At 31.0% G+C, this 23,414-nt stretch overlaps 1 protein-coding gene across 1 annotated transcript; it reads left to right on the top strand.

Annotated features, from left to right (window-relative positions):
- The first annotated feature begins 1,041 nt into the window (after positions 1–1,041).
- Positions 1,042–21,628, top strand: LOC113384616 (FAS-associated factor 1). Its single transcript, XM_026622363.1, has 14 exons — positions 1,042–1,191; positions 1,324–1,392; positions 4,310–4,454; positions 4,720–4,842; positions 4,982–5,159; positions 5,839–5,999; positions 7,762–7,883; positions 7,970–8,234; positions 10,723–10,964; positions 13,573–13,754; positions 16,557–16,798; positions 19,617–19,693; positions 19,766–19,843; positions 21,268–21,628. Exons 1-14 carry the CDS (start codon positions 1,153–1,155, stop codon positions 21,346–21,348), a joined length of 2,004 nt encoding a protein of 667 aa, XP_026478148.1. The 5' UTR covers positions 1,042–1,152; the 3' UTR covers positions 21,349–21,628.
- Positions 21,629–23,414: the final 1,786 nt, after the last annotated feature.

The following is a 23,414-nucleotide window of genomic DNA, read 5'->3' on the forward strand; positions in this document are numbered from 1 at the left end:
CAGGAAAGATGAGATAGCAAAAAAGGGGCTCTACTGACAAGCAAATTAAATTTCAATGTCAACAATGAACAATGGACTCTACTGATGAGCAAATCATTATCAATCTGGAACATGAAAAGAAAAGTCCTATAAAGATAAGAAAATCAAAAAAAGGACTCTACTATCTTGAAGATGACTCTACTGACTGATTATTGTATCTTGAAGACAGACGACTCTACTAACGATCAAAGAAGTTAAAGGACTCTACTGACTAGCAAAATAAATTTAAACCTGAGAAATGACCAAGGAACTCTACTGACAGCCCTGGAAGAGGAAAAAGAAAGTCTAAAGAAGCTCAAGATAACATAAAAACTCGGTAAAAACCTATTTTTTAACCCACAATTTTTATCAATCATGGACAGTAACATTTGACAGTATTCAGTGTGTTTCAGTCTATTTTTCGACTTTAAAATCTCAATTCTTAATGATTGAGTTGCTAATTCTGTCATAAAATAGACCAAAGTTATTATTATTTTTTTTTTAATTTATTTTCAATAGCAAGCAGAGTACATGACAAAATGGTACTAAAAACTGTCAAAAGACACGTGTTAGTTGTACAGTCAGACGTTTTATATACTAAATTTAACAAATGTCAAAAACACGATGTTATCATAAATATGGCTTAATAATAAACGAGTGTTATGTATTATATGAAATTTATTATTTATTATTTTATATAAAAAAACGCTACGTAACAATATGTCTATTTCGCAAGTCGATTATTTCTATTTCGTTTTTCAAATCGTAACGGTTTTTATTCTCCACTCGCATGCGGCAACACTTTTGCGCAATGACATTTCAAATAACGGGCACCATTTTGATAAAATCTAATTTACCAAACCGTACAAAATTTAATCGAATACAAATAAAACAAAATAACACACATAAATAAATTCTTTATCAAATTATTTATATATTTTTTCTGATTTATTTTATTTATTTAAATTTAAAGTGTTTAGTCATCGATAGGACGTTGACAGTTGACAGATGACAGGTGCCCCTCTAATGTCACTCGTCCGACACAAAAGATAAAACACTCGTACGCACTCAATAAATGTCCATTTGAATTAATGAAGTTTAAGTGCATTTGTAATATATAGTTTTAGTTATAAAATGGCAGAGAATAGGGAAGAGGTTCTTGCCAATTTTCAGGTAAACTAATAATAATAAATTACATACAAGTCTGTTTTGTGATTCGTGTTTAGGTTAGGTTTTGAATTGTCATTGTATTGCAAATTTTTTCTGTAATTGTTTTGTTTTATATAATTTTTTTGGTTTTTGCAGAGTATTGCAGCTATTGATGATGTCGCTGAGGCTATTCTGATATTGGATAATTGCGATTGGGATCTTTTGGTAAGTTAGGTTAGGAATTGTGATTTCCTTTGTTGTCATGACAAAGAGTAAAAGACTTTGGGGTATGCCCCTTAACAAGTCATTTATTATCATTATTTACAATTAGTTCAAAGCAACTAAGATGTGCAAATGTATTCGTAGAGTGATATTCGCTTGTAGTTCTTTATTTTTCAATTATAATGCGTTTCGTGTATTACTTAGGCAGAAGTGCCTGCTGTGAAGCATTATACAAAATATCTATACATAGTTTATAGTCATTAATATAACTATAATATAATTTATTTTCACATTCATATGTTCGTCTAATATATTTACTTCAATTTTCATTATAATATTTTTTTTATCTTATTTTCAAACTTACAATCTTCCTCAGTCAGCTTGATCTTTTTCGGAAGCTCCTTGAATGGTTTCATAGTACTACACGTATAGTCTTATTTGTTTTAGATGAAAATTTTATATAGTCTTTGATATAAAATATGTGCAATTAAGAAAATTTAGTAAGTTTCAATATAATAATTGAACTTTTGAAACCATTTCATGTAAAATTGTTCTCGTCTTTGCCTAATGAGTTGTTATAGAATTAGGCAGACTGCATTGAAGATTTTGTAAGAAAATAATTAATGAAATTGAACCGAGTAAAGTCAGCATCCTTTTAAAAGGCAAATACTTTAGTTAGAAATTTCTTTATTATTATAGTACCTTGTGACTAAAATGTTTTTATAATATGACTTAAATAACATAGTATATTATGAAGTTGAAGTAAATTGAATATGTAGTCATAAAGCTGTATTCAACAAAATTTGCAAGTAATTATTGAATTTTGTTAGAATTCATGTGAATAATTTATGTATTTAACTTTGTTTAGTAATTTATTATTATGTTCTAAAATTTCAATTTTAATTTCAAATTTTAGAGCAATCGTCCAAAAATTGTAAATAATTTTATTTTTTCATATCTTTACGTTTTAGAGGTTTCCGAACATTTTGGCATACCTTAGAAAAAATGGATGTGTGTGTGTGCGTGCGGATATAAATTTCCGTCAACGATTTCGGGCGCACGGATCAAACGATTTGAATGATTCATTTAACTCTTAACAATTTAACTCGTAATTCGTAATGATGGGGCTGATTAGTTTTTTGCCAAATGCAGGTCCACTTTAAAAATTTTGAAAAACAGATTTTTTTTGAGAATTTTGAAGCTTGAAAAATTTGAATGTTGAAAAACTTGCCTTTTTGAAAATACTGATATATTTTGAAAACTTGATTTTTTTTAAAAAACTAAAAATATTGTTGAAGACTTAAAATTTTTTAAAAACTTCGACAGTCTTTCGTTTTTTTTTGAAAATTTTGAAAGTTTGATACCCTTTCATGTCTCTAGATCCATACTGTGGAAAATATCTGGTTTTCGACTGCCAAATGGTATTTTTTAACTTTTTTTCCTGAATTTCCGAACCCGCTGGACCTGCCCTTTCAAAAATGTGACCAATTCTTCATTACGTCAATATGAGTGGAATATTTTTTGGATCATTCAAATCGAATGCTTCGTTCTCTCAAAAACTAGATTTCTATTTTCTGCACTCTTTGCTCCGTATCTCCGAAACGACTGGACCTGCCTTTATACCAAAAACTAATCAGCGCATTATCCTATCAATACGAACGAAATAATTTTTGAATCATTCGAATCGGATGCTTCGTTCTCTCAAAAACTGAATGACGATTTCTGACACTTTTTGCTTCGTAACTCCGAAAGGACTAGACCTGCTGATGCCAAAAAAATAATCAGCACATCTCCCTATCAATAGGGGTCGAATGTTTTTTGAATCATTCAAATCGTTTGAGCGGTTGAGCTCTTAAAAAAATCGGCAAAAAATTGTATCCGCACATACATACATACACGTACACAAACACAATGTTCAGAAACTTGTGAAACTTATAGGTATATAAAAAGAACATTTTTGATTTTTTGCGAGTACTATAATGTACCCTGGGGAAAGTTAATAAATATTTATTATGAGCGTTTCGACACTATATGTGTGTCATCATATTTTATTAAATATCTTGTTTGTTTGTTTTTTAAAACAATGTCTTTAAAATTTGTGTGTTTTGGATTTTTACTTGTTTGTTTGATATGTATTGTTATTTTTAGTTGTTGAACTTGTTCAAAAAAATTTAAAATTGTAAAATATTTCTTTAGAATTTGTTTAATGAGCTGAATGGTGACACGCATACAGTGTCGAAACGTACACGATAAATTGTTACAAATTTAAAATATTTGTCTGCAAATAAGCATTTCAAAAATGTGTTCCCAACATCGAATAAATTATTTTTAAATTTATTTTATTATTATATTATTTCTGGAACTTTTCGTCTAGTAATTAAAGATTTGCGAAATAAAAATAATCAATCAATCAAAATTTATCAATAACAATTGTTTTGAATACTTTTCAAGTTATTTATTATGAATGCTGTAAATTCCATCGTCGTATTTTATAGATCTAATTAACATAAGTGTTTATATTTGGGCGACGACCTCTATCTATGTTTGTCTCTAAAAACGAAAACAAACTTACGGTATTTATAATTGTTTGAAAATATTTAAAACAATTGTTGTAAAAATGTCTATTTATTTGCTGTGCGATCAGGCGTATTTTACATACAAACAAGCGAGGAAGAATGTTATGATAACAGAATTCTCGGTAGTGCATTATTCCTTGCTTGTTTATATGTAAAATACGCCTGATCGCACAGCAAACAGATAAACATTTTCACTATTTCACTAACAAGAAACAAGCATAAAATAGCGTTGCCATGACAATGATATTTTATTAAGCAGAATTGCCCGGTTATTTTCAAAATAAGTTGATGTCATCTGTTCTACAAGACAAAGTTACCATTTGTTTCTATTTTTTTATTTTCAGGCTGCCATCAACCAGGTGATGCCAGTCGAGGAAGATGCAGGATTTAATCACCTGAACAGGCCTCAAAATGTCGATGTTGTCGCAAATACACCAGAAGCAATTTTACCAGTTGTGAATAATTTTGAAAATGCAGAACGACTAAATAGTAAGTTAATTGATAATAATCAATTCTTAATAACTAACTCACTATAAATTCATTAATAAAGTTATTATAACGGAATTCTAAATACTGCAATTGTCATAACATTCTTCCTTGCTTATTTATATATAAAATACGCCTGATCGCACGGCAAATATAGACATTTTTACAGTTTTCACTAACAAGAAACGAGCATAAGATGCCATGACAACTGTATTTTATGAGGCTTTCCCGGTTAATCAACAATTTCGTTTTTTTTTTTTCATTTTAGATGATATTGCCGGTTCAAGTTCATCAAATTCGAAACCTTGGCAACCTAGAAAGACATTACGATTTCATATACAGCATAAGAATAATCTCATAGAAGTGGAAATATCTGATTCAAACACTGTCGGTGAGTAATAAAATTATTATATTAATTCACAGAGATTTTATTAAAAAACTTCAACTTCAATCTCATTTTTATTTTCAATATTTTTGTTATTCAAATTTTATCAGTAATATAATGATTTTGTTTTTAATTTTTTTTCTAGGTCAATTAAAGAGTCAACTACACCCGAAAGTGGGCATTCCGCCTTGTCAAATGATATTGAAGAATTGGCCGGATGGTTTGAAGCCTTTGGATGAAACTGTACTGTCGACGCTCAACTTGCCACAAGAAAATATATTAATGCTCACTGATATGCAGACATTTGCAACAGATGACTCAGAGTGAGTGGAAATTGAAATATAAACTATTATTATAAACTATTCATTTTTTATTGGTTCCGATTACTTCAGATTTTTAGCAATACCTACAGCATTTAATTTTATATTTTACACTATTTTTATTATATCATGCACCATCTTTGTATGCTCTAAACTATCCAATTCTTTTTATAACTGAATTCTGTATACATTTCCGTCTTCTAACATCTAATTCCAATTTAATCTCAAATTCTGCTTAATTTCAATCCAACAAATAATTCCATGTCAGTGCCGGGACACGAACCGAGTACCCCCGGCGTGTTAGTCGTGCATGCTACTGACTGAGCTATTCAACAATCTAAGTTCTACTCAACTTCAGTCCAACAAATAATTCCACGTCAGTGCCGGGACTCGAACCGAGTACCCCCGGCGTGTTAGTCGTGCATGCTACTGACTGAGCTATTCAACAATCTAAATTCTACTCAACTTCAATCCAACAAATGATAACTTCATGTCAGTGCCGGGACTCGAACCGAGTATCTCTGGCTATTCAACAATCTAAATTCTACTCTATTTTAATCTAACAAATCATCAAATAATTCCACGTCAGTGCCAGGACTCGAACCGAGTACCCGAGTAGAAATAACAAAATGTAATTTATTAAATGTTTGTAAATAAATTTGTTTTTTTCTTTTTGTTTCAGAGCCACGAATAGACTAACACAAATCTATGGACTCGAAATAAGGAATCTGGATTCAGATGTTTGTTACAATCTAAATTTTCCGGGAACAAAAACCATACTAGAAATAAAAAATGATATGTACACATTAACCGATATACCTGCCAGGCATCAGTGTTGGACAGGTAAGAAAAAAAAAATAGATAAAAGAAATATTTAATTGATGAAATAGAATATAAAGTGCAGACTTCTTGAAACAGCACTTTCAAATTGTTATCTATTGTCAATAAGCAGATTGATATCTATTAACAACCTGTGTGTATGAGTGTCGTCTACTGGCGACATTCAGCGTGTCGAATTTTGATTCAAAATTTTGCTTAAAAATTCTGATTTGTTATTGTACTGTATAGTTATTTAGAACAGCAGTTTTTGAATGATGAAATCCATATTAATATGAAATTAAATATAATACTAGGAGTTTCGCAAGGCTCTATTCTTAGCCCATTACTATTTTTAATTCGTGCCTGATTTGTTACAATCTTGCAATATTTTGTCATGAAATATTTTGTCATCTGTTTTTGACGGCCTGTGTGTATGGGTGTCGTTTATAGTCGACATTCAGTGCGTCGTCTATAGACGACATTCAGTTGATTCAAAATTTTTCTTAAGAATTCTAATTTTTTATTGTGCTTTAGAAGAGCAGTTTTTGAATACTATTTTTATCAACATTGATTGGAATGATAAAATCAATATTAATATAAAATAAATTAAATATAAAGTTTGGTGTTCCGCAAGGCTTTATTGTCGGTTCGTTACTATTTTTAATTCGTGCCAGATTATATTACAATCTTGCAATATTTTGTCATGAAATGTTTTGTCATCTGTTTTTGACGAACTGTGTGTAAGAGTGTCGTCTATAGACGACATTCAGCCTGTCGAATTTTGATTCAAAATTTTGCTTAAAAATTCTGATTTGTTATTGTACTGTGTAGTTATTTAAAAGAGCAATTTTTGAATACTATTTTTATCAATATTGTTTGAAATGGTGAAATCCATATTAATATGAAATAAATTAAATATAAAGCTTGGAGTTACGCAAGGCTTGATTCTTGGTCCCCTTTACTATTTTTAATTCGCTTAATTTAATAAATTTAATTATCCCAATTTTGCAATATTTTGTCATGAAATGTTTTGTCATCGGCTTTTGACGACCGTACGAGTGTCGTCTATAGACGGCATCCAGCGTGTCGACTTTCCTTTCAAACTTTTTACACTTTGAGTTATATTATTGAGTTACTTTATTTTTGCGATTTTTAATAAATTATAAGTGAAATTTTCAAATTTTAAATGATAGCTTTACAGAAATTTTTAAAATATTTAAAAAATTTAAAATATTAATATCACTCTAGTAGCAATAATTTAAATCTATTAATTAAATGTATATATAATTATTATGAATATGTGTCTAAAACTAATATAAGAAAGAGTCTAAAACTAATATAAATAAGATTCTCTTAAATTCTTTAATATTATTAAATTAACTGATATCATAATTATATGTATATATCTTATATATAAAATTCCTCTTGTGGTATATGAAAGGATAATCCTCCTAAACGATCATTCGGACTTTGATAATTTTTTCTGAAGTTTGTTAAGGAAATTTTTTAGAATTTTTTGAATTATAGACATATAGTTAGATTGTAGAAATAAATAGAAAAAATTACAGTCGTTTTTTTCATATACAACACTAATATACTCCTAGTTCCATATACTTTAATCATTCAACAGTCCCAAAAAATCTCTAAAAAAATTAAAAAAAATGACCAAAAAACTTCCCGAAGAAATAAAGTCAATGAAAAAGAAATTTCAAAAAAAATGAATTTATGAAAAATACATACACTACTAGTTAATAATAATACAAACAAATTTTTATGAATTTTTCAGGTTGGCCAAAAATGTCTGATCTCGATTCGATGATGTTATGTATGATTGGTTTAGATTCACCAACTCACAAACTTACTGTTAAGAAAACACAAGCACCGTCGTCGAATAGTAAAAACAATAAGGTAAAATATATAATAAAAATCGGATATATATACATATATATATATATATTATATATATTTGTATATATATTTTATTTTTCCCCCAGGGTACATCAACAGCCTCAAATTCAAACTACAATTCAGCAGACCTCTCTCAAGATTCTGACAACAGTTCGACAGCAGGCGATGAGTTCTATGAAGACGCTTCAGAATCTTTCAATATCGAAGAAGACACATTTATCGATCAGATGTCATCGAGGAGAAGTCAACCGTTGATTCCTGAAGATGTGGATGATGAAACGATAGGATCTTTGCACTTTTCGGAACGTTATGCTAATCGATATGGACCGAGGCATCCTACATTCTTTGCAGGTAGGAAAAACTCTTTCTACCTCTTTTCTCTTTGTATATACATATATCTTCTTATATATAAAAATAGAGCTCTCGATAAAATGATCCGCTAACGGCTAAACCGATTTGGCCAGTCTTAGTCTTGAAAAATTCGTGCTAATCAATAGGTTGTCGCAAAGGTGAGATATTATTTCAAAATCGCGTAGAAACTTTACATTTTTAATTTGAACTTTTTTGTAGAAGCGTGATTTAAATAAATCAATGGGCGGCGGCTAATACGTCAAATGTCAAATGTTTTTGACAGATGATGTTCAATTACGTTTAATAGAATGTTTTACGTGAATATCATTTAATTATGATTAAATTGTAGTAAGTAGTTTTGTTTGTATACAAAAACGTTAGTAAACGGATCGCAAGTGTTACTACAAACTCAACAATATCAACTTTTTTGAAATGCTAATATGAAAATGCACTTTTTGGCGTTGTAGCACTCTTTTTTGCAAATCATATTTTTCAGCACGTAGGTGGCGTTTAAATTTACTTTTCAAAGTGATATATCTTTAAACCGGTGGCTCTGAGGAAAAAAATATTTATACATTTTTTGTTGATAATTTTATGCTCTACAATTTTGTCCCAGATAATTCTGCGATAAAACTGACCATTTAGCCGAAAATCGTAAAAATGCATTTTTTTAACATAGATTTTGTGCGAATCTTTAGCTCGCGCCGGAACAATGAGGACTTTTGAGATTTCTTTTAGAATTGTATTTTAAACAATTTTATCAAGTTACAGCCCATTATTAATTTTTGTAACCTGACATTAAACTGCTCCTGAACTGCTGAACCAATTTTAATGAAACTTTGTGTATTTGTCCAAGTTGATTTACAGATTGTTTTAAAACGAAATACAAATAGTAATCGTGTGGGGAAAAAAGATGAAAAAACAGTAATAAATCAATTTGTCATTATATATATATACATATAAAATTCTTTCGTAACAATGTATATAAATATACTCCTTGAAGCTCAAGATGCAATTTTGGATATCTTGAATAATAAAAAATTAAATTGAAATAATCCAACATGAAGTACCAGTATTATGTTTAATAATAAGAGACTAGATTGCTCTCCATGATTTACTTAATAGAATAAATCGCATAAAATGCCCAAAATAAATAAGTAGAAGGTTTCAAAAGACAAATATTATTTAATGATAATAAACTGTTAAAACAGATAAAATAGTAGGGGTGGGGCGCTGAGTATCCCACGAGCGTCCCTGGTAATATTGTATATTAAATTATTACCAAGAAAAATATAATTTAGGTATTATAATTACTAAAAACCAGTTAAAATATGATACGAGTGTAGTTAGCATTTTATAAAAGAATCTAAAAAAATCTAATAAAATCTTATAAAAACCTTATGTAAGAATCCAATAAAAATCTTACAAGGTTCTTGCAAGAACCTAGTCCATTTCTGCCAGAATTCGTATAAGAATCAAATAAGTTTCTTGCAAGAACCTAGTCCATTTCTGCCAGAATTCGTATAAGAATCAAATAAGTTTCTTGCAAGAATCTTATAAGTTTAAGCGATCATCTAATAAGATTCTGGTGGTGATATACTAGGAATTTCATAATATTTCAAAATTCTGACAAAAATCCAAAATGTATAAGAATTATGAAATAAAATAAATAGATATTACAGGACAAGTTACAAGAATAAATTTCTGCTAAAACATTAGCCAGATTCTCTTGCTAGAATCTTGTAAGTTTATATAAGAATCTAATCTAGCGACAATTTACTAGGAATTTCATAAGATTCTGTAAGGTCTAATAAGATTCTAGTAAAAATAAAGGATTTATAAAAATACATTATTATGAATTAAAATAGATAAAGTGGAAAAGGTTACAAGAATAAGATTCTGTTAACCAGATTATGTTAAATCTAATATCTGTACGATTCCAGATCAGATTTTGTTGAAAATCGTGAAAAAATCTGTTGAAGGTGTAAGAAATAACGTAACTGAACTATTACTAAGAAAAATGTAATTTAGATATTATAATTACTAAAAACCAGTTAAAATATGATACGAGATTATAAAAATTGTAGGCAACATTTTTGGAGCAATTATTTTGAGTGAAAAAATCTAAGGTCGTATTGTACATTTTCCAGGGATACTATACATTAATTTTTTCTAAATTTGTTATACCGTTTAAAAGACTTCAATTTGCAATATAGTGTGGTAATTGAGTCTCATCGTTTTATTTAAATGCAGTTCTACATTTAACATCGATCATATTGTAAAATGTATATGCATTTTGGCGTGAAGAGTAATTTAAAAAACAATTATTATTATTTTTAGCTAAACTGTAAATATTAGTATAGGATATTAAAAAATTGTAGACATGGGTACTGGACGTCTGTCGGGTCATCTAGTATATATATATACATATATATATATATATATATATATATTTATTTATTTATTTATTTTCTATTACTATTTTCAGGTAGTTTAGAAGACGCAATGAAAGAAGCTTGTCAGAAATCTGCCAAGGATAGAAAATTATTAGGAGTTTATCTACATCACGACAAAAGTGTTTTATCCAATGTTTTCTGCACACAACTGTTGGGTTTTGAAAGCGTCATTGACGCACTCAGTAGACATTTTGTAGTTTATGGCTGGGATTTCACAAATCCCAATAATAGGAATCTCTTTTTGTCATCTCTGAGCGGGTGCCTCAATTCACAGGTAAGGATAATATGAACTAGTCGTGTATGGCATCGTGCCTTAAGGCAAATTGCCGGAACTTCCCGTACGGTAATGAAATATTCGAGGAATTTTGAACGTTTTCGAATATATTATTACAAATACTGTAACATTCATTAATTGTTTTGCTATCTTTTTATATCTGAGCAAATCAAATGTAAATCTTAAATCAATTTATCTTCATAACATTAACAATCGTCGTTTCATTTCGAATTCAATTTCAAACAAAAAAATAGTTGCCTAATTTACACAAAATTGAAAAAGTGCTCCCGTATAGTCAAAGTCCAAACGCATTTGCAAATAAATCTATGCGACATTTTCACTTATACTGCGCTCAGCTTGGCGGCATTTTCATGTTTTTTAATAGTTTTCTCACAAATTGGAAAAGTGCTCCAAGTACATAAACAGTCTCTAAACGCACTTGGGTAAATATTTGTACCAGAGTGGCGCTTAGACTGTGCTTAGCCTGGGCAATTTTTAAATGTTTAATCCAAAATTACATTTATTTATTTAACATAAAATTGGAAAAGTGCTTCTACAGAAACAGTCTAAACGTACTCGCAAATATATTTGCACCAGGTTATCACTTAGACTGTGCTTAGTCTGGGTAATTTTTAAAATTTTTATTACATTTCTATGAAAAACTTAAAATTGGAAAGTGCTCCTGTAAAGTCACATTCTAAACGCATTTGCAAATAATTTTGTGAGACATTTTTACTTAGACTATGCTTAGCTTTGCGACATTTTCATATTTTTTAGTTTTTCTTCTCACAAGATTGGAAAAACGTTTCTATACAGAAACAGTCTAAACGCATTTGCAAGAATGTTTGCACCAGTTTGTCACTTAGACTGTGCTTAGTCTGGGTAATTTTTGCAATTTTCAGCTCAAAATTACATTTTTGTACTAATTAATAAATAATTGAAAAAGTGCACCCGTACAGTCACAGTCTAATAAACGCATTTGCAAACAATTCTGTGCGACATTTTCACTTGTACTGTGCTTAGCTTGACGGCATTTTCACATTTTTCAATAGTTTTCACAAAATTCGAATTGGAAAAGTGCTCCAGTACATGAACAGTCTAAACGCACTTGGGTAAACATTCGCACCAGAGTGGCGCTTAGCCTGGGTAATTTTTTGATTTTTAATCCAAAATTACAAAAATATTTTTTGAAAAAAAAAATAGAAACAAATTTTTTTTTTTCAAAAGCAATTATTTTGTTGAAACAAGCAGAAAGTTCTTTGAATCATTTAAATCGGACGCTTAGTTCTCTCAAAAAACTGCCATTTTTTTAACATTTAGCTCAGTATCTCCGAAACCGCTGGGCCTGCCTTTGTCAAAAACTAATCAGCACATCTCCCTATTGATAGGAATCGAATGTTTTTTAGATCGATTTCTATTTTCTGCACTCTTTGCTCCGTATCTCCGTAACGGCTGGACCTGTCTTTGCCAAAAACTAATCAGCACATCTCCCTATCAATAGGAATCGAATGTTTTTTGAATCATTCAAATCGGCTGATCCGTGCGTCCGAAAACGTGGACGGAAAAATGCGGACATACATACACACACACGCACACACACACATCCATTTAGTTTCTGAGGTATGTTTCCCTTAAAAATGTTCAGAAACCTTGAAAATGTTGAGAAATACAAAAATTTTCATTTTCGATTTTCGGCCCATTACTATAACTACCCTACGGGAAGTTAATTAAGAAGAACAGGCCAATGTTATGGCAAGGCCTTGTCACGGTCCAACTTCGATACATTATGCTACCGAATCATACTGAATACTGTCAAAATGTCCATGTGGTTGATGTGCATTCATGCGTTTTACACATAAACTGCAACGTCACTCGTATGTTATGAAGCTGGGTCAGAAAGACCCTCGTTTTTTTTACGTTTGTGCGGTTTCTAGGTTAGGTTTTCTTTACGACAATGTGATAAATATACCTGACTGCACAGCAACTACATTCAGAATGATTTAGTATAGAAAGTTCTTCATAACATGGCCTTGCCATAACATTGGTCTCTCATACGGCAGAATCAGTACATTAATTAACTTCCAGTAGGGTAGTTATAGTAATGGACCGAAAATCGAATATGAAAATTTTTTGCATTTCTCGACGTTTTGAAGGTTTCTGAACATTTTACTGGCATACCCCAGAAAAATATTCAAAAAATCACCCAGGCTAAGCACAGTCTAAGCGCCACTCTGTTACAAGTGTTTACCCAAGTGCGTTTAGACTGTTTATGTACTGGAGCACTTTTCCAATTTTGTGAAAACTATTGAAAAATGTGAAAATGCCGCCAAGCTAAGCACAGCATAGGTGAAAATGTCGCACAGAATTATTTGCAAATGCGTTTAGACTGTTTATGTACTGGAGCACTTTTTCAATTTTGTGTAAATTAGGCAAATAGCAAAAATAATGAAAGTTACAGTATTTGTTGTAATAATATATTGGAAAACATTCTGTATTCCTCGAACATTTCGTTACGGTACGGGAAGTGCCAGAAATTTGCCTTAAGGCACGATGCCATACACCACTAGTTTTGTTAAATACATATTTGCAATATATAATTTTTTTACAGGCTGCTATGCAAGTTCGTAACATTGCCGTAGAACGTCTGCCTGCTTTTGTGATTATCATGAGAACGAGGTCTATTACTGAAATTTATACGATAGTCAATGGTAATGTTGGCGTCAACGAGCTCATGACTTCGATTTTGGAGGCTGTTGATATTTTTACTGAGGGCGTTCGATCTGAGATAAGGTAATAATATAAATAGTGAAAGCCAAAGCATTATAAAACAGTAGAAAATTAGTAAACAGTAGAAAATTCCATTTAAATTTGTAATTAAGCATTTTTGAAGTAAAACTTCTTTAGGCGCGACTTGGGTGTAAATCCGTACAAATGCAACGGAAGTGCGTTACGGCAGAGTCGAGTGCCAATGATTCATCATTCGCTCTCGATGGTATCATTTCTATACGAATCGATTGTGATTGGTCGCGTATGTGAATAGAGATTTGTCGTTGTTTTATTTAAGCATATTTCAAAGTAACTAGCAGCCCATTTGTTGAAATAAAAAAAGTAATAAAGTATTTAAGAACTTTTATTTATACGTTTCGATATCAGATGCGTGTCATCATTCAACAACTACATTAAATTTGAAAAAAAAAATTACTAATAATAAAAAACAATTATAAAATAATTATAAAAATAGAAAAACATTATACATACCACCAGGACAAAAACACTTAAAAAATTATTTTTTAAAAAATTAAACTTGTAATATATTAGAAAAGGACATTTTTATGGAAAAAATAATGAATAACTACAACATTAAAAACATTTTGAAAAAAGTTTTGCTTTTATTGCGTTTATCATTATATAAATGTGTATAATAGTTGACTACACTGATAAATGTGTGCATCACGAGTGTTACCTACCATATTACTAATAGACATTATTCAAAATTGTTACATGATGTATTTAGTTTTTAAGTAACAAATAAGTTTTACTTTATTTATTAACTTTCCGTAGGGTAAGTTATTGTAATGGGCCGAAAATCGAAAATGAAAATTTTTGCATTTCTCAAGTTTTCAAGGTTTCTGAACATTTTTAAGCGGCATACCTCAGAAACCAAATGGATGTGTGTGTGTAAAACCTTCTGCTTGTATTGACAAAACAATTGCTTTTGAGGATAAAAAATTATTACATCTTTTTTTATTTTCCATAAAATATTTTTGTAATATTGGATTAAAAATTCAAAAAAATATCCAGGCTAAGCACAGCCTAAGCGCCACTCTGGTACAAATGTTTACCCTAGTGCGTTTAGACTGTTTATGTACTGGAGCGCTTTTCAAATTTTGTAAAACTATGTGAAAAATTTGAAAATGCCGCCAAGCCAAGCACAGTATAAGTGAAAATGTCGCACAGAATTATTTGCAAATGCGTTTAGACTGTGACTATACTGGAGCACTTTTTCAATTTTGTGCAAATTAGGCAACTATTTTTTGAAATTAAATTCTGGAGATAAATTTAATTATGATTTACATTTGATTTGCTCAGATTATTATTAAATTATAAAAATGTAATTTAGAGTTAAAAAATTGAAAAAATGTGAAAAACTACCCCTGCTAAGCACAGTCTAAGTGACAACCCAGTACAAAAATTTTTGCAAGTGCGTTTAGATGTGACTATGAGGGAGCGTTTTTATAAATTTTGTGAAAACTTTAAAAAATGTGAAAATGCCGCCAAGCTAGGCACAGTATAAGTGAAAATGTCGCACAGAATTATTCGCAAATGCACATTAGACTGTGACTATGAGGGAGCACTTTTTCAATTTTGTGCAAATTAGACAACTATTTTTCTTTTTGAAACTGAATTCGAAATGAAATGACGATTGTTAATGTTCTGGAGATAAATTGATTGATTTATGATTTACATTTGAATTTTGAAGTAGAACTTCTTAGGTTGGCGATGTATAAATTAGTAAAATAGAATTTTATTTTTGAAGTAAAACTTTTTAGGTCGCGATGTGATATAGAGTCTGTTTTGATTAAACGTAAACGAGACAACAGTATATAGTAGGAAAATGAGATATATATATATATATATATATATATATATATATATATAAACACTAGTGCGAAAAAGAGCAACATATACCTGACAATGTAGAGTGACAGAGTAAGATATATGAGTACGATGTGACCACCAAATTTAAGCAACTACCTTTTTAAATGTAAATTTTTGATAAAAGGACAAGAGATACCAATTTTTGTTGTTAATAAAAATTGTAGATAATTTAATTGGCTATAAATTTGCTGAATATTGCAAAATGGTGGGACATTTCGTTTTGAAGTTATAAATAAATAAATTAAAATCGAGCCGGTCCAAAAGTGTGAAGCAAGATATACTGATGCGACCTCCAAAATTTAACAATAACCTGTTTCATTGCAAATTTTGGGTGAAAGAATATGAGATACAACATTTTGTTATTAACAAAAGTTGTAGATAATTTAATTGGCTAAAAATTTGCTGGATATTGCAAAACAATCGGACAATTTGTTTAGAAGTTATAAACAAATAAATAAAAATCGAACCGATCCAAAAGTATAAAATAAGATATATTAAAATGTAGCCTCCTCAATTTAACAACAATCATTTTAGTTCTTATAAATGCCGCCAAGCTAAGCACAGTACAAGTGAAGATGTCGCACAGAATTATTTGCAAATGCGTTTAGACTGTGACTATACGGGAGCACTTTATCAATTTTGTGTAATTTTGGAGGCAACTATTTTTTTGAAATTGCATCCGAAATGAAATGACGATTGTTAATGTTCTGGAGATAATATTGATTTTTTATTTATGATTTACATTTGATTTGCTCAGATATAACAAACAAGATAGCAAAAATAATGAAAGTTACAGTATTTGTAATACCACGTTTAAAATTTCTCGAACATTTCGTTACGGTACGGGAAGTTCCAGCAATTCGCCTTAAGGCACGATGCCATACACCACTAGTTTGTATATTCCTTATATTATCAATTATCTCTTTCCCCCAGAGAGGAGGAAGAGAGAGCCGCCCGAGAGAGAGTCAAGTATGAGCAGGACGAGGCGTACAGAGAGAGCCTGGAGGCGGACAGAGCGAAAGAGAGGGAACGAGCGCAGAGGGAGAGGGAGGAGCGCAGGGAAAGGGAGAGGCTGGAGGCGGAGCGAGAGAAGGCGCTGAGAGAGAGGGAAGAGAGGAAGGAGAAGGTGAAGAAGCAGCTGCCGCCTGAGCCGGAGGATGGAGGAAGCGGTGATGGTGAATAGGATATAATCGATGATGTGTATATATATATATGTGTATACTCGTATATATGTATATATATATATATATATATATATACATGGTCTGTTCAAAAAGTACCCGGAATTACTAATAATTAAATTTCGCGGGTCTGGAGTGTCTGATTGTCAAAATTTTTTTTTATTGTGTTGGTATACATGCCCCTAAAGTATGATGAAATTTTCAGCTATATTCACTGTTTACTTTGTCTGTGGTAGTCGCTAAGGTTCGACGTGTTTTTCTGAGCTCGGCGATTTTTACAATGGAAGAATTGAAAAGTCAAAGAATTTGTATTAAATTTTGCGTAAAAAATGAAATAAAGTGTTGCAAAGTGCAAAAATTCACCCAGATATGGCTCCGTGTGACTTTTTCCTATTCCCAAAGTTGAAGAGACCCATGAAAGGACGGCGGTTTTCCTCGGTTGAAGAAAATCGCCGAGAGTGCTCAAGGACATATCAAAAAGTGAATATCAAGGGTGCTTCGAAAATTGGAAAAAACGCTGGCATAAGTGTATTATATCTGGGGGGACTACTTTGAAGGGGACCACATTAATGTAGACGAATAAATAAATATTTTTTTGAAAAAACGAAAATTCCGGGTACTTTTTGAACAGACCTCGTATATATTGTGATAACGTTTTTTAGCCACAAGTCTTTTATGTTTAGATAATAACTATATGAACCATACATTGGATTGTTTTAACTCTTTCAGTAAACATTTGCAGTACACTTGTGAACAAGAGATTGACAATTCTTTTAGCTTTTTAGATATTAAAATTATTAGATTTAATAATAACAAAATTTATACAAACTGGTATCAAAAGCCAACTTGGTCCGGTCGTTACATTAATTATTAACTTCCCGAAGTAGAAGTTTATGGTTTCATAAAAAAATCTGATTCGCTAATTTTATGTTTTCTCGACGTTTCAAGCCATTCTGAATCGAATGAGACCAAATTTGGAAAAAGTGTGTGTGTACGTATGTGTGAACAGATTTTCTGCCGTAAATCGACGTTTTCTCAAAAACGGCTGGACCGATTTCAAAAATTTAAAAGGCATTCGATGTATCTCGACGAGGACTAGCGTTTGTCAACTTTGTGGGACGATCGGCCGTTCATTATAAATAGCAATAAAGTAAAAAAAAATCGTCCACGTTTTAGCCCGCAATTCTGAATCGATTCTGAAAATTCAAAAACCGTTCGATAGATATTGGTTGGGAACCGTGCTGATTAGTTTTTGGTACAGATCGGCCGGGCCGTTTTCTTGTAATAAAGTTTAAAAACAAAAATTTCTACGATTTTTATGATTTTTTATTTGACGGTAGATACCATAGTCTTCTAGATCATACTAAAATTTTACGGCCCTACGACAATGGGTTTAACTTTGAAAATTCGTCAAAGTTTGCAAAAATTGGTATCGTTTCATTGGCATTTGTCAAAATTACCTTTCATCGACGTTTGCTCAAAAACGCCTGAACCGATTTCAGAAATTTAAAAGCCATTCTTTGTATCTCAATGAGCACTATAGTTTTGTTGGCGATCTGCCGAGTCGTTTCTTTGTAATTTGAAAAAAAGTGTTGAACCTTTCGTCCACATTTAAGCTCATTCTACCGAACCGATTTAAAAAATCAAAAACTGTTCGAAAGATATTAGTTGGGAATGGTACTGATTAGTTTTAGGTGAAAATCTACCGAGCCATTTTCTTGTAATTCGTTGTTGAAAAAAAAAATTGAGGCAATTTTTATAAAACTTTTTTTGGCGATATATATATATCATGGTCTTATAGAACTTACTGAAATATTATGGCCGTACAAGTTTAATTTTAAAAATTCGTCCAAGATTAAGAAAATGAGTAGTTTTTTTGACGTTTTTTGACGAAAATTAAAATTGGACGATTTTACTTGGTATAACGATAGAGTACTTGGTTTTAATGAACATATCAAGCTATTAAAGTCCTATGGAAACTGGTCCAATTATAATAATTGTTGATTTCTAAAAATTTACTTTTAAAAAATACTCCTTGTCAAAGTGTTCGTTCGTTTTCAATTATGTTTTTAAATTCACTGGGAATACTTTTAATCACTCATAATTTAATTTAGTTTTTATTGAAAGTCAATTATTTAAACATATCGGGAAGTTCATGTAACTTGCCTCAAGGCAAGATACCAAACCAACTAGTTTCTTATACCTTCAACAGATTTTTTTCACAATTTTCAACAAAATCTGATTGGAATCCTACAGATATTAGATATAACATAATCGTATAAAACTCTTACCAGAATCTGGTTAACAGAATTTTATTCTTGTAACCTTTTGCACTTTATTAACTCAGTTATTATAGAATGGGCCAACTTTGCATCTCAAAATTTGAAAATGAATAATCGGATTTTTATTCGCAATTCAAAAATTACTGTATTAATGCAAACGCACGGTAGTAATATATCAAAATCTTGAAACATTAAATGTGCAAATTCAATGTATATAGAACCAGTTTCAGATTAGCTTGGCTCTTGCAAAGACTATTATTGAGAGACATTTATATGTGGCGCGCTTTGCAATGGGTAAACTATTCTTATAGTTTTTGTTAACTGCCCTTTTCGCTTATGCACCACATTTGCAATCAGTTGGTTATTTTCATACTAAATATTTTATACTAGAAATATTTTTTATGGCAAAACCACATTTGCAGCTAGTATATATATATATATATATATATATATATATATATATATATATATATATATATTTTATCTGCCAATTAAAAATATAAACTAATATAATTTTTCTTTATTTTCAGGTATTACAAAAATAAGGATACGACTGCCAACCGGTAGCTTTGCCGAGAGGCGTTTTCTAATCACGACAGAATTAAAAGTAACTTAAATGGGACGATTCGAACTAACTCATTGAATACGTTGTTTATAATTTTGTATGTTTCTTTTTCAGGTATTATTGGATTACATGATAGTTCTTGGATACCCAAGCGAGGATTATAAATTTATTTCGAGCTGGCCAAGGAAAGATGTAAGTGATAATAAGTTCAATAAGTCATGCATAATTTAATAAATAATTAACTTCCCGAAGGAGAAGTTTATGTTTTCATCAAAAAATCCGACTCGCTAATTTTATGTTTTCTCGACGTTTTAAGCCATTCAGAATCGAATGAGACCAACATTTGGAAGAAGTATGTGCGTGTGTGTGTCTGCGTGCGTGTATGTGTGTGTGTGTGTGTGAACAAATTTTTTGCCGTAAATCGACGTTTGATTGGGAATCGTGCTGATTAGTTTTTAGTGAAGATCGGCCGGGCCGTTTTCTTGTAATAATGTTTAAAAAAAAAAAATCGACGATTTTCATGATTTTTGTTGATGAGTCTTGTAGAATGTAGATCATACTAAAATATTACGGCCCTTCGACAATTGGTTTAACTTTGAAAAATCGTCAAAGTTTGCAAAAATTAGTATCGTTTATTTGACATTTGACAAAATTAAACCTTCGATCGACGTTTTCTCAAAAACGCCTGAACCGATTTCATAAATTTAAAAGCTGTTTGATGTATCTCAATGAGGACTATAATTTGTCAGTTCGTGAGACGATCTGCCGAGCCGCGTCTTTGTAATTTGAAAAAAAGTGTTAAACTTTTCGTCCACATTTAATCTCAAACTACCGAATCGATTTTAAAAATCAAAAACTGTTCGAAAGGTATTGGTTGGAAATGATACTGATTAGTTTTAGGTGAAAATCTACCGAGCCGTTTTCTTGTAATTAACTGTTGAAAAAAAAATTGAAGCCGATTTTTATGGAACTTTTTTTTGGCGATATATATCATGGTCTTATAGAACTTACTGGAATATTACGGCCTTACGACAAGTAGTTTCATTTTAAAAATTAATCAAAGATTAAGAAAATGAGTAGTTTTTTTGACGTTTGTTAAAATTAAAATTAGACGATTTACTTAGTACTTGATCTTAATGAACATAGTAAACCATTAAAGTCCTATGGAAACTGGTTCAATTATAAAAACTGGTGATTTTTGAAAATTTGCTATTAGAAAATACTCCGAGTCAAAGTGTTCGTTCGTTTTCAATCATGTGTAACAAATCCACTTGGAATACTTGTAATCACTCATAAATTAAATTATTTTTTATTAATTAAGTCGATTAATTACACATATCGGGAAGTTCATGTAACTTGCCTCAAGGCTAAATACCAAACCAACTAGTTTAATAATACTTCGGACCGACTGGAAACTAAACTTACTAGGCAATTCTGCCTCATAAAATAGCGTTGTCATAGCAACGCTATCTTATGCTTGGTACTGTGAAAATGTCTAACTATTTGCGTATTTTACATATAAACAAGCAAGGAAGAATCTTGTGATATACTAGATATTAATTCTAATTCTAACTAGTGTGACTTATGCATTATTATTTGTATCCTTTATCTTTCAGTTAACAACAATCGACCCAGTATCGACACTTCAAGAACTGAAACTGTATCCTCAAGAAACTGTAATCATCGAAGAGCGCTGATAATGTGATGATCCTGATAGTGTTAGAGACTAAACTAAAGTCCCCCCCAACCCATCAGACCATTATTATTATCGAGCCAAACGATTAAATTTACTTTATCTCAATTATGAAATATCAAAACTGCGCTGGTTGTAATTTGCCAAACAAAATTGATCAAAAACAAAAACGAGTGAAATATTTTTTTACGTGTGAACTGTCTCGTTTGATTCGTCTTTTATATACTGTTGTTGATTATGATGATTTTACCCTTTTTTTTTTGGTTAGCTTAGGGAGACTAGGCCAGGAGTATATATTATATTTTTGTGTACGATTTTACATAATTTTTGCTATGATTATATAATTATATATGTATTTATTATTATAAGAATTGGATATTCTTGTATTTTAACCCGATAGAAATGTATTTATAATAAAAATAGTTTTATGTTAAATTCGTTTTCATTGGAAAAAAGATGTGCGGGTGCAATTTTTTGGCGGCGTTTTCGGGAGCACTGCTCAACCGGTTTGAATGATTCAGTAAACATTCGATTCGTGTTGACGGCGTAAAGTGCGGATTAGTTTTTGTAAAAGGCAGATCCAGCCGTTTCGGAGGTACGCAGCAAAAAGTTACGTTAAGTTAAAGTAGTTAAAATTACAAATCGAGTTTTTAAGAGAACGGAGTATCCGATTTGAAAGATCTAAAAAATATTAAATTTGTAATGATTGGGAGAAGTGGTGATTAGTTTTTGGCAAAGACAGGTCCTGCCATTTCGGAGATACGGAGCTAAATGTGCAAAAAATAGTGGTTTTTAAGTGATATATGATATAGAATTAGAAACTTAAAAACCACTATTTTTTGCACATTTAGCTCGTATCTCCGAAATGGCAGGACCTGTCTTTGCCAAAAACTAATCACCACTTCTCCCAATCATTACAATTTAATATTTTTAGATCTTTCCAATCGGATACTCCGTTCTCTTAAAAACTCGATTGTAATTTTTAACTACTTTAACTTAACGTAACTTCAATTTGAATGATTCAAAAACTTTCTTTCTGCTTGTTTGACAAAATAATTGCTTCGATGTCATTTTTTGCCTACTTTTTCGGGAGCACTGCTCAACCGATTTGAATGATTCGTTAAACATTCGATTTATTGATAGAGAGATTTGTTGATTAGTTTCTGTGAAAGTCAGGTTCAGTCGTTTTAGAGATACGGAGCAAAAAGTGCAAAAAACAACAATTCGATACGATACAATTTTTCGACGACGTTTTCTGGCGCACGGATCAATCGATTTGAATGATTCATTATACATTCGATTCGTATTGATGGGGAGACGTGTTGATTAGTTTTTGTGAAAGGCAGGTCCAACCATTTTAGAGATACGGAGCAAAAAGTGCAAAAAACAACAATTCGATACGATACAATTTTTCGTCGACGTTTTCGGGAGCATTGCTCAACCGATTTGAATGATTCATTAAACATTCGATTTTATTGATAAGGAGACGTGTTGATTAGTTTTTGTAAAAGGCAGGTCCATCCGTTTCGGAGGTGCGGAGTAAAAAGTGCAGAAAATACAAATCGAGTTTTTAAGAACGGAGTGTCCGATTTAAATATTTCAAAAAATATTCAATTTGTAATGATGGGGAGAAGTGGTGATTAGTTTTTGGCAAAGGCAGGTCCAGCCATTTCGGAGACACGGAGCTAAATATGCAAAAAATGGCGGTTTTGAGAAAACTAAGTATTCGATTTGTATGTCAAGTTTTTGGATTTGTATTTTGGAATGATTCAAAATTTTCTTGTGTGCTTGTGTTGACAATTGCTTTTGAAAAAAAATTATTTCAAAGTTTTTTATTTTTTTTTTGTATATATAGTAAATAGTTATCTACTTCAAATGTGTTTCAAAATCTTTGCCAACGACAAGTTAGTCAATCTCTCTAAGAGTCCATGTTTCTGATCTTTAGAGAATAACTTTCTTAGAGTCCATGTCTTTGATCAGTCGAAAATGTTTTGATAAGTCATTTATTATTAACCAGTTGTCACATCATCATAGACCCTTTTTCGTTCTCATTTTTTATTCAATTCCAAA

This window comes from Ctenocephalides felis, unplaced genomic scaffold (assembly GCF_003426905.1).
Source record: "Ctenocephalides felis isolate EL2017-DRISC unplaced genomic scaffold, ASM342690v1 CF-g0.4_SCAFFOLD_03571, whole genome shotgun sequence".
NCBI lineage: Eukaryota > Metazoa > Arthropoda > Insecta > Siphonaptera > Pulicidae > Ctenocephalides > Ctenocephalides felis.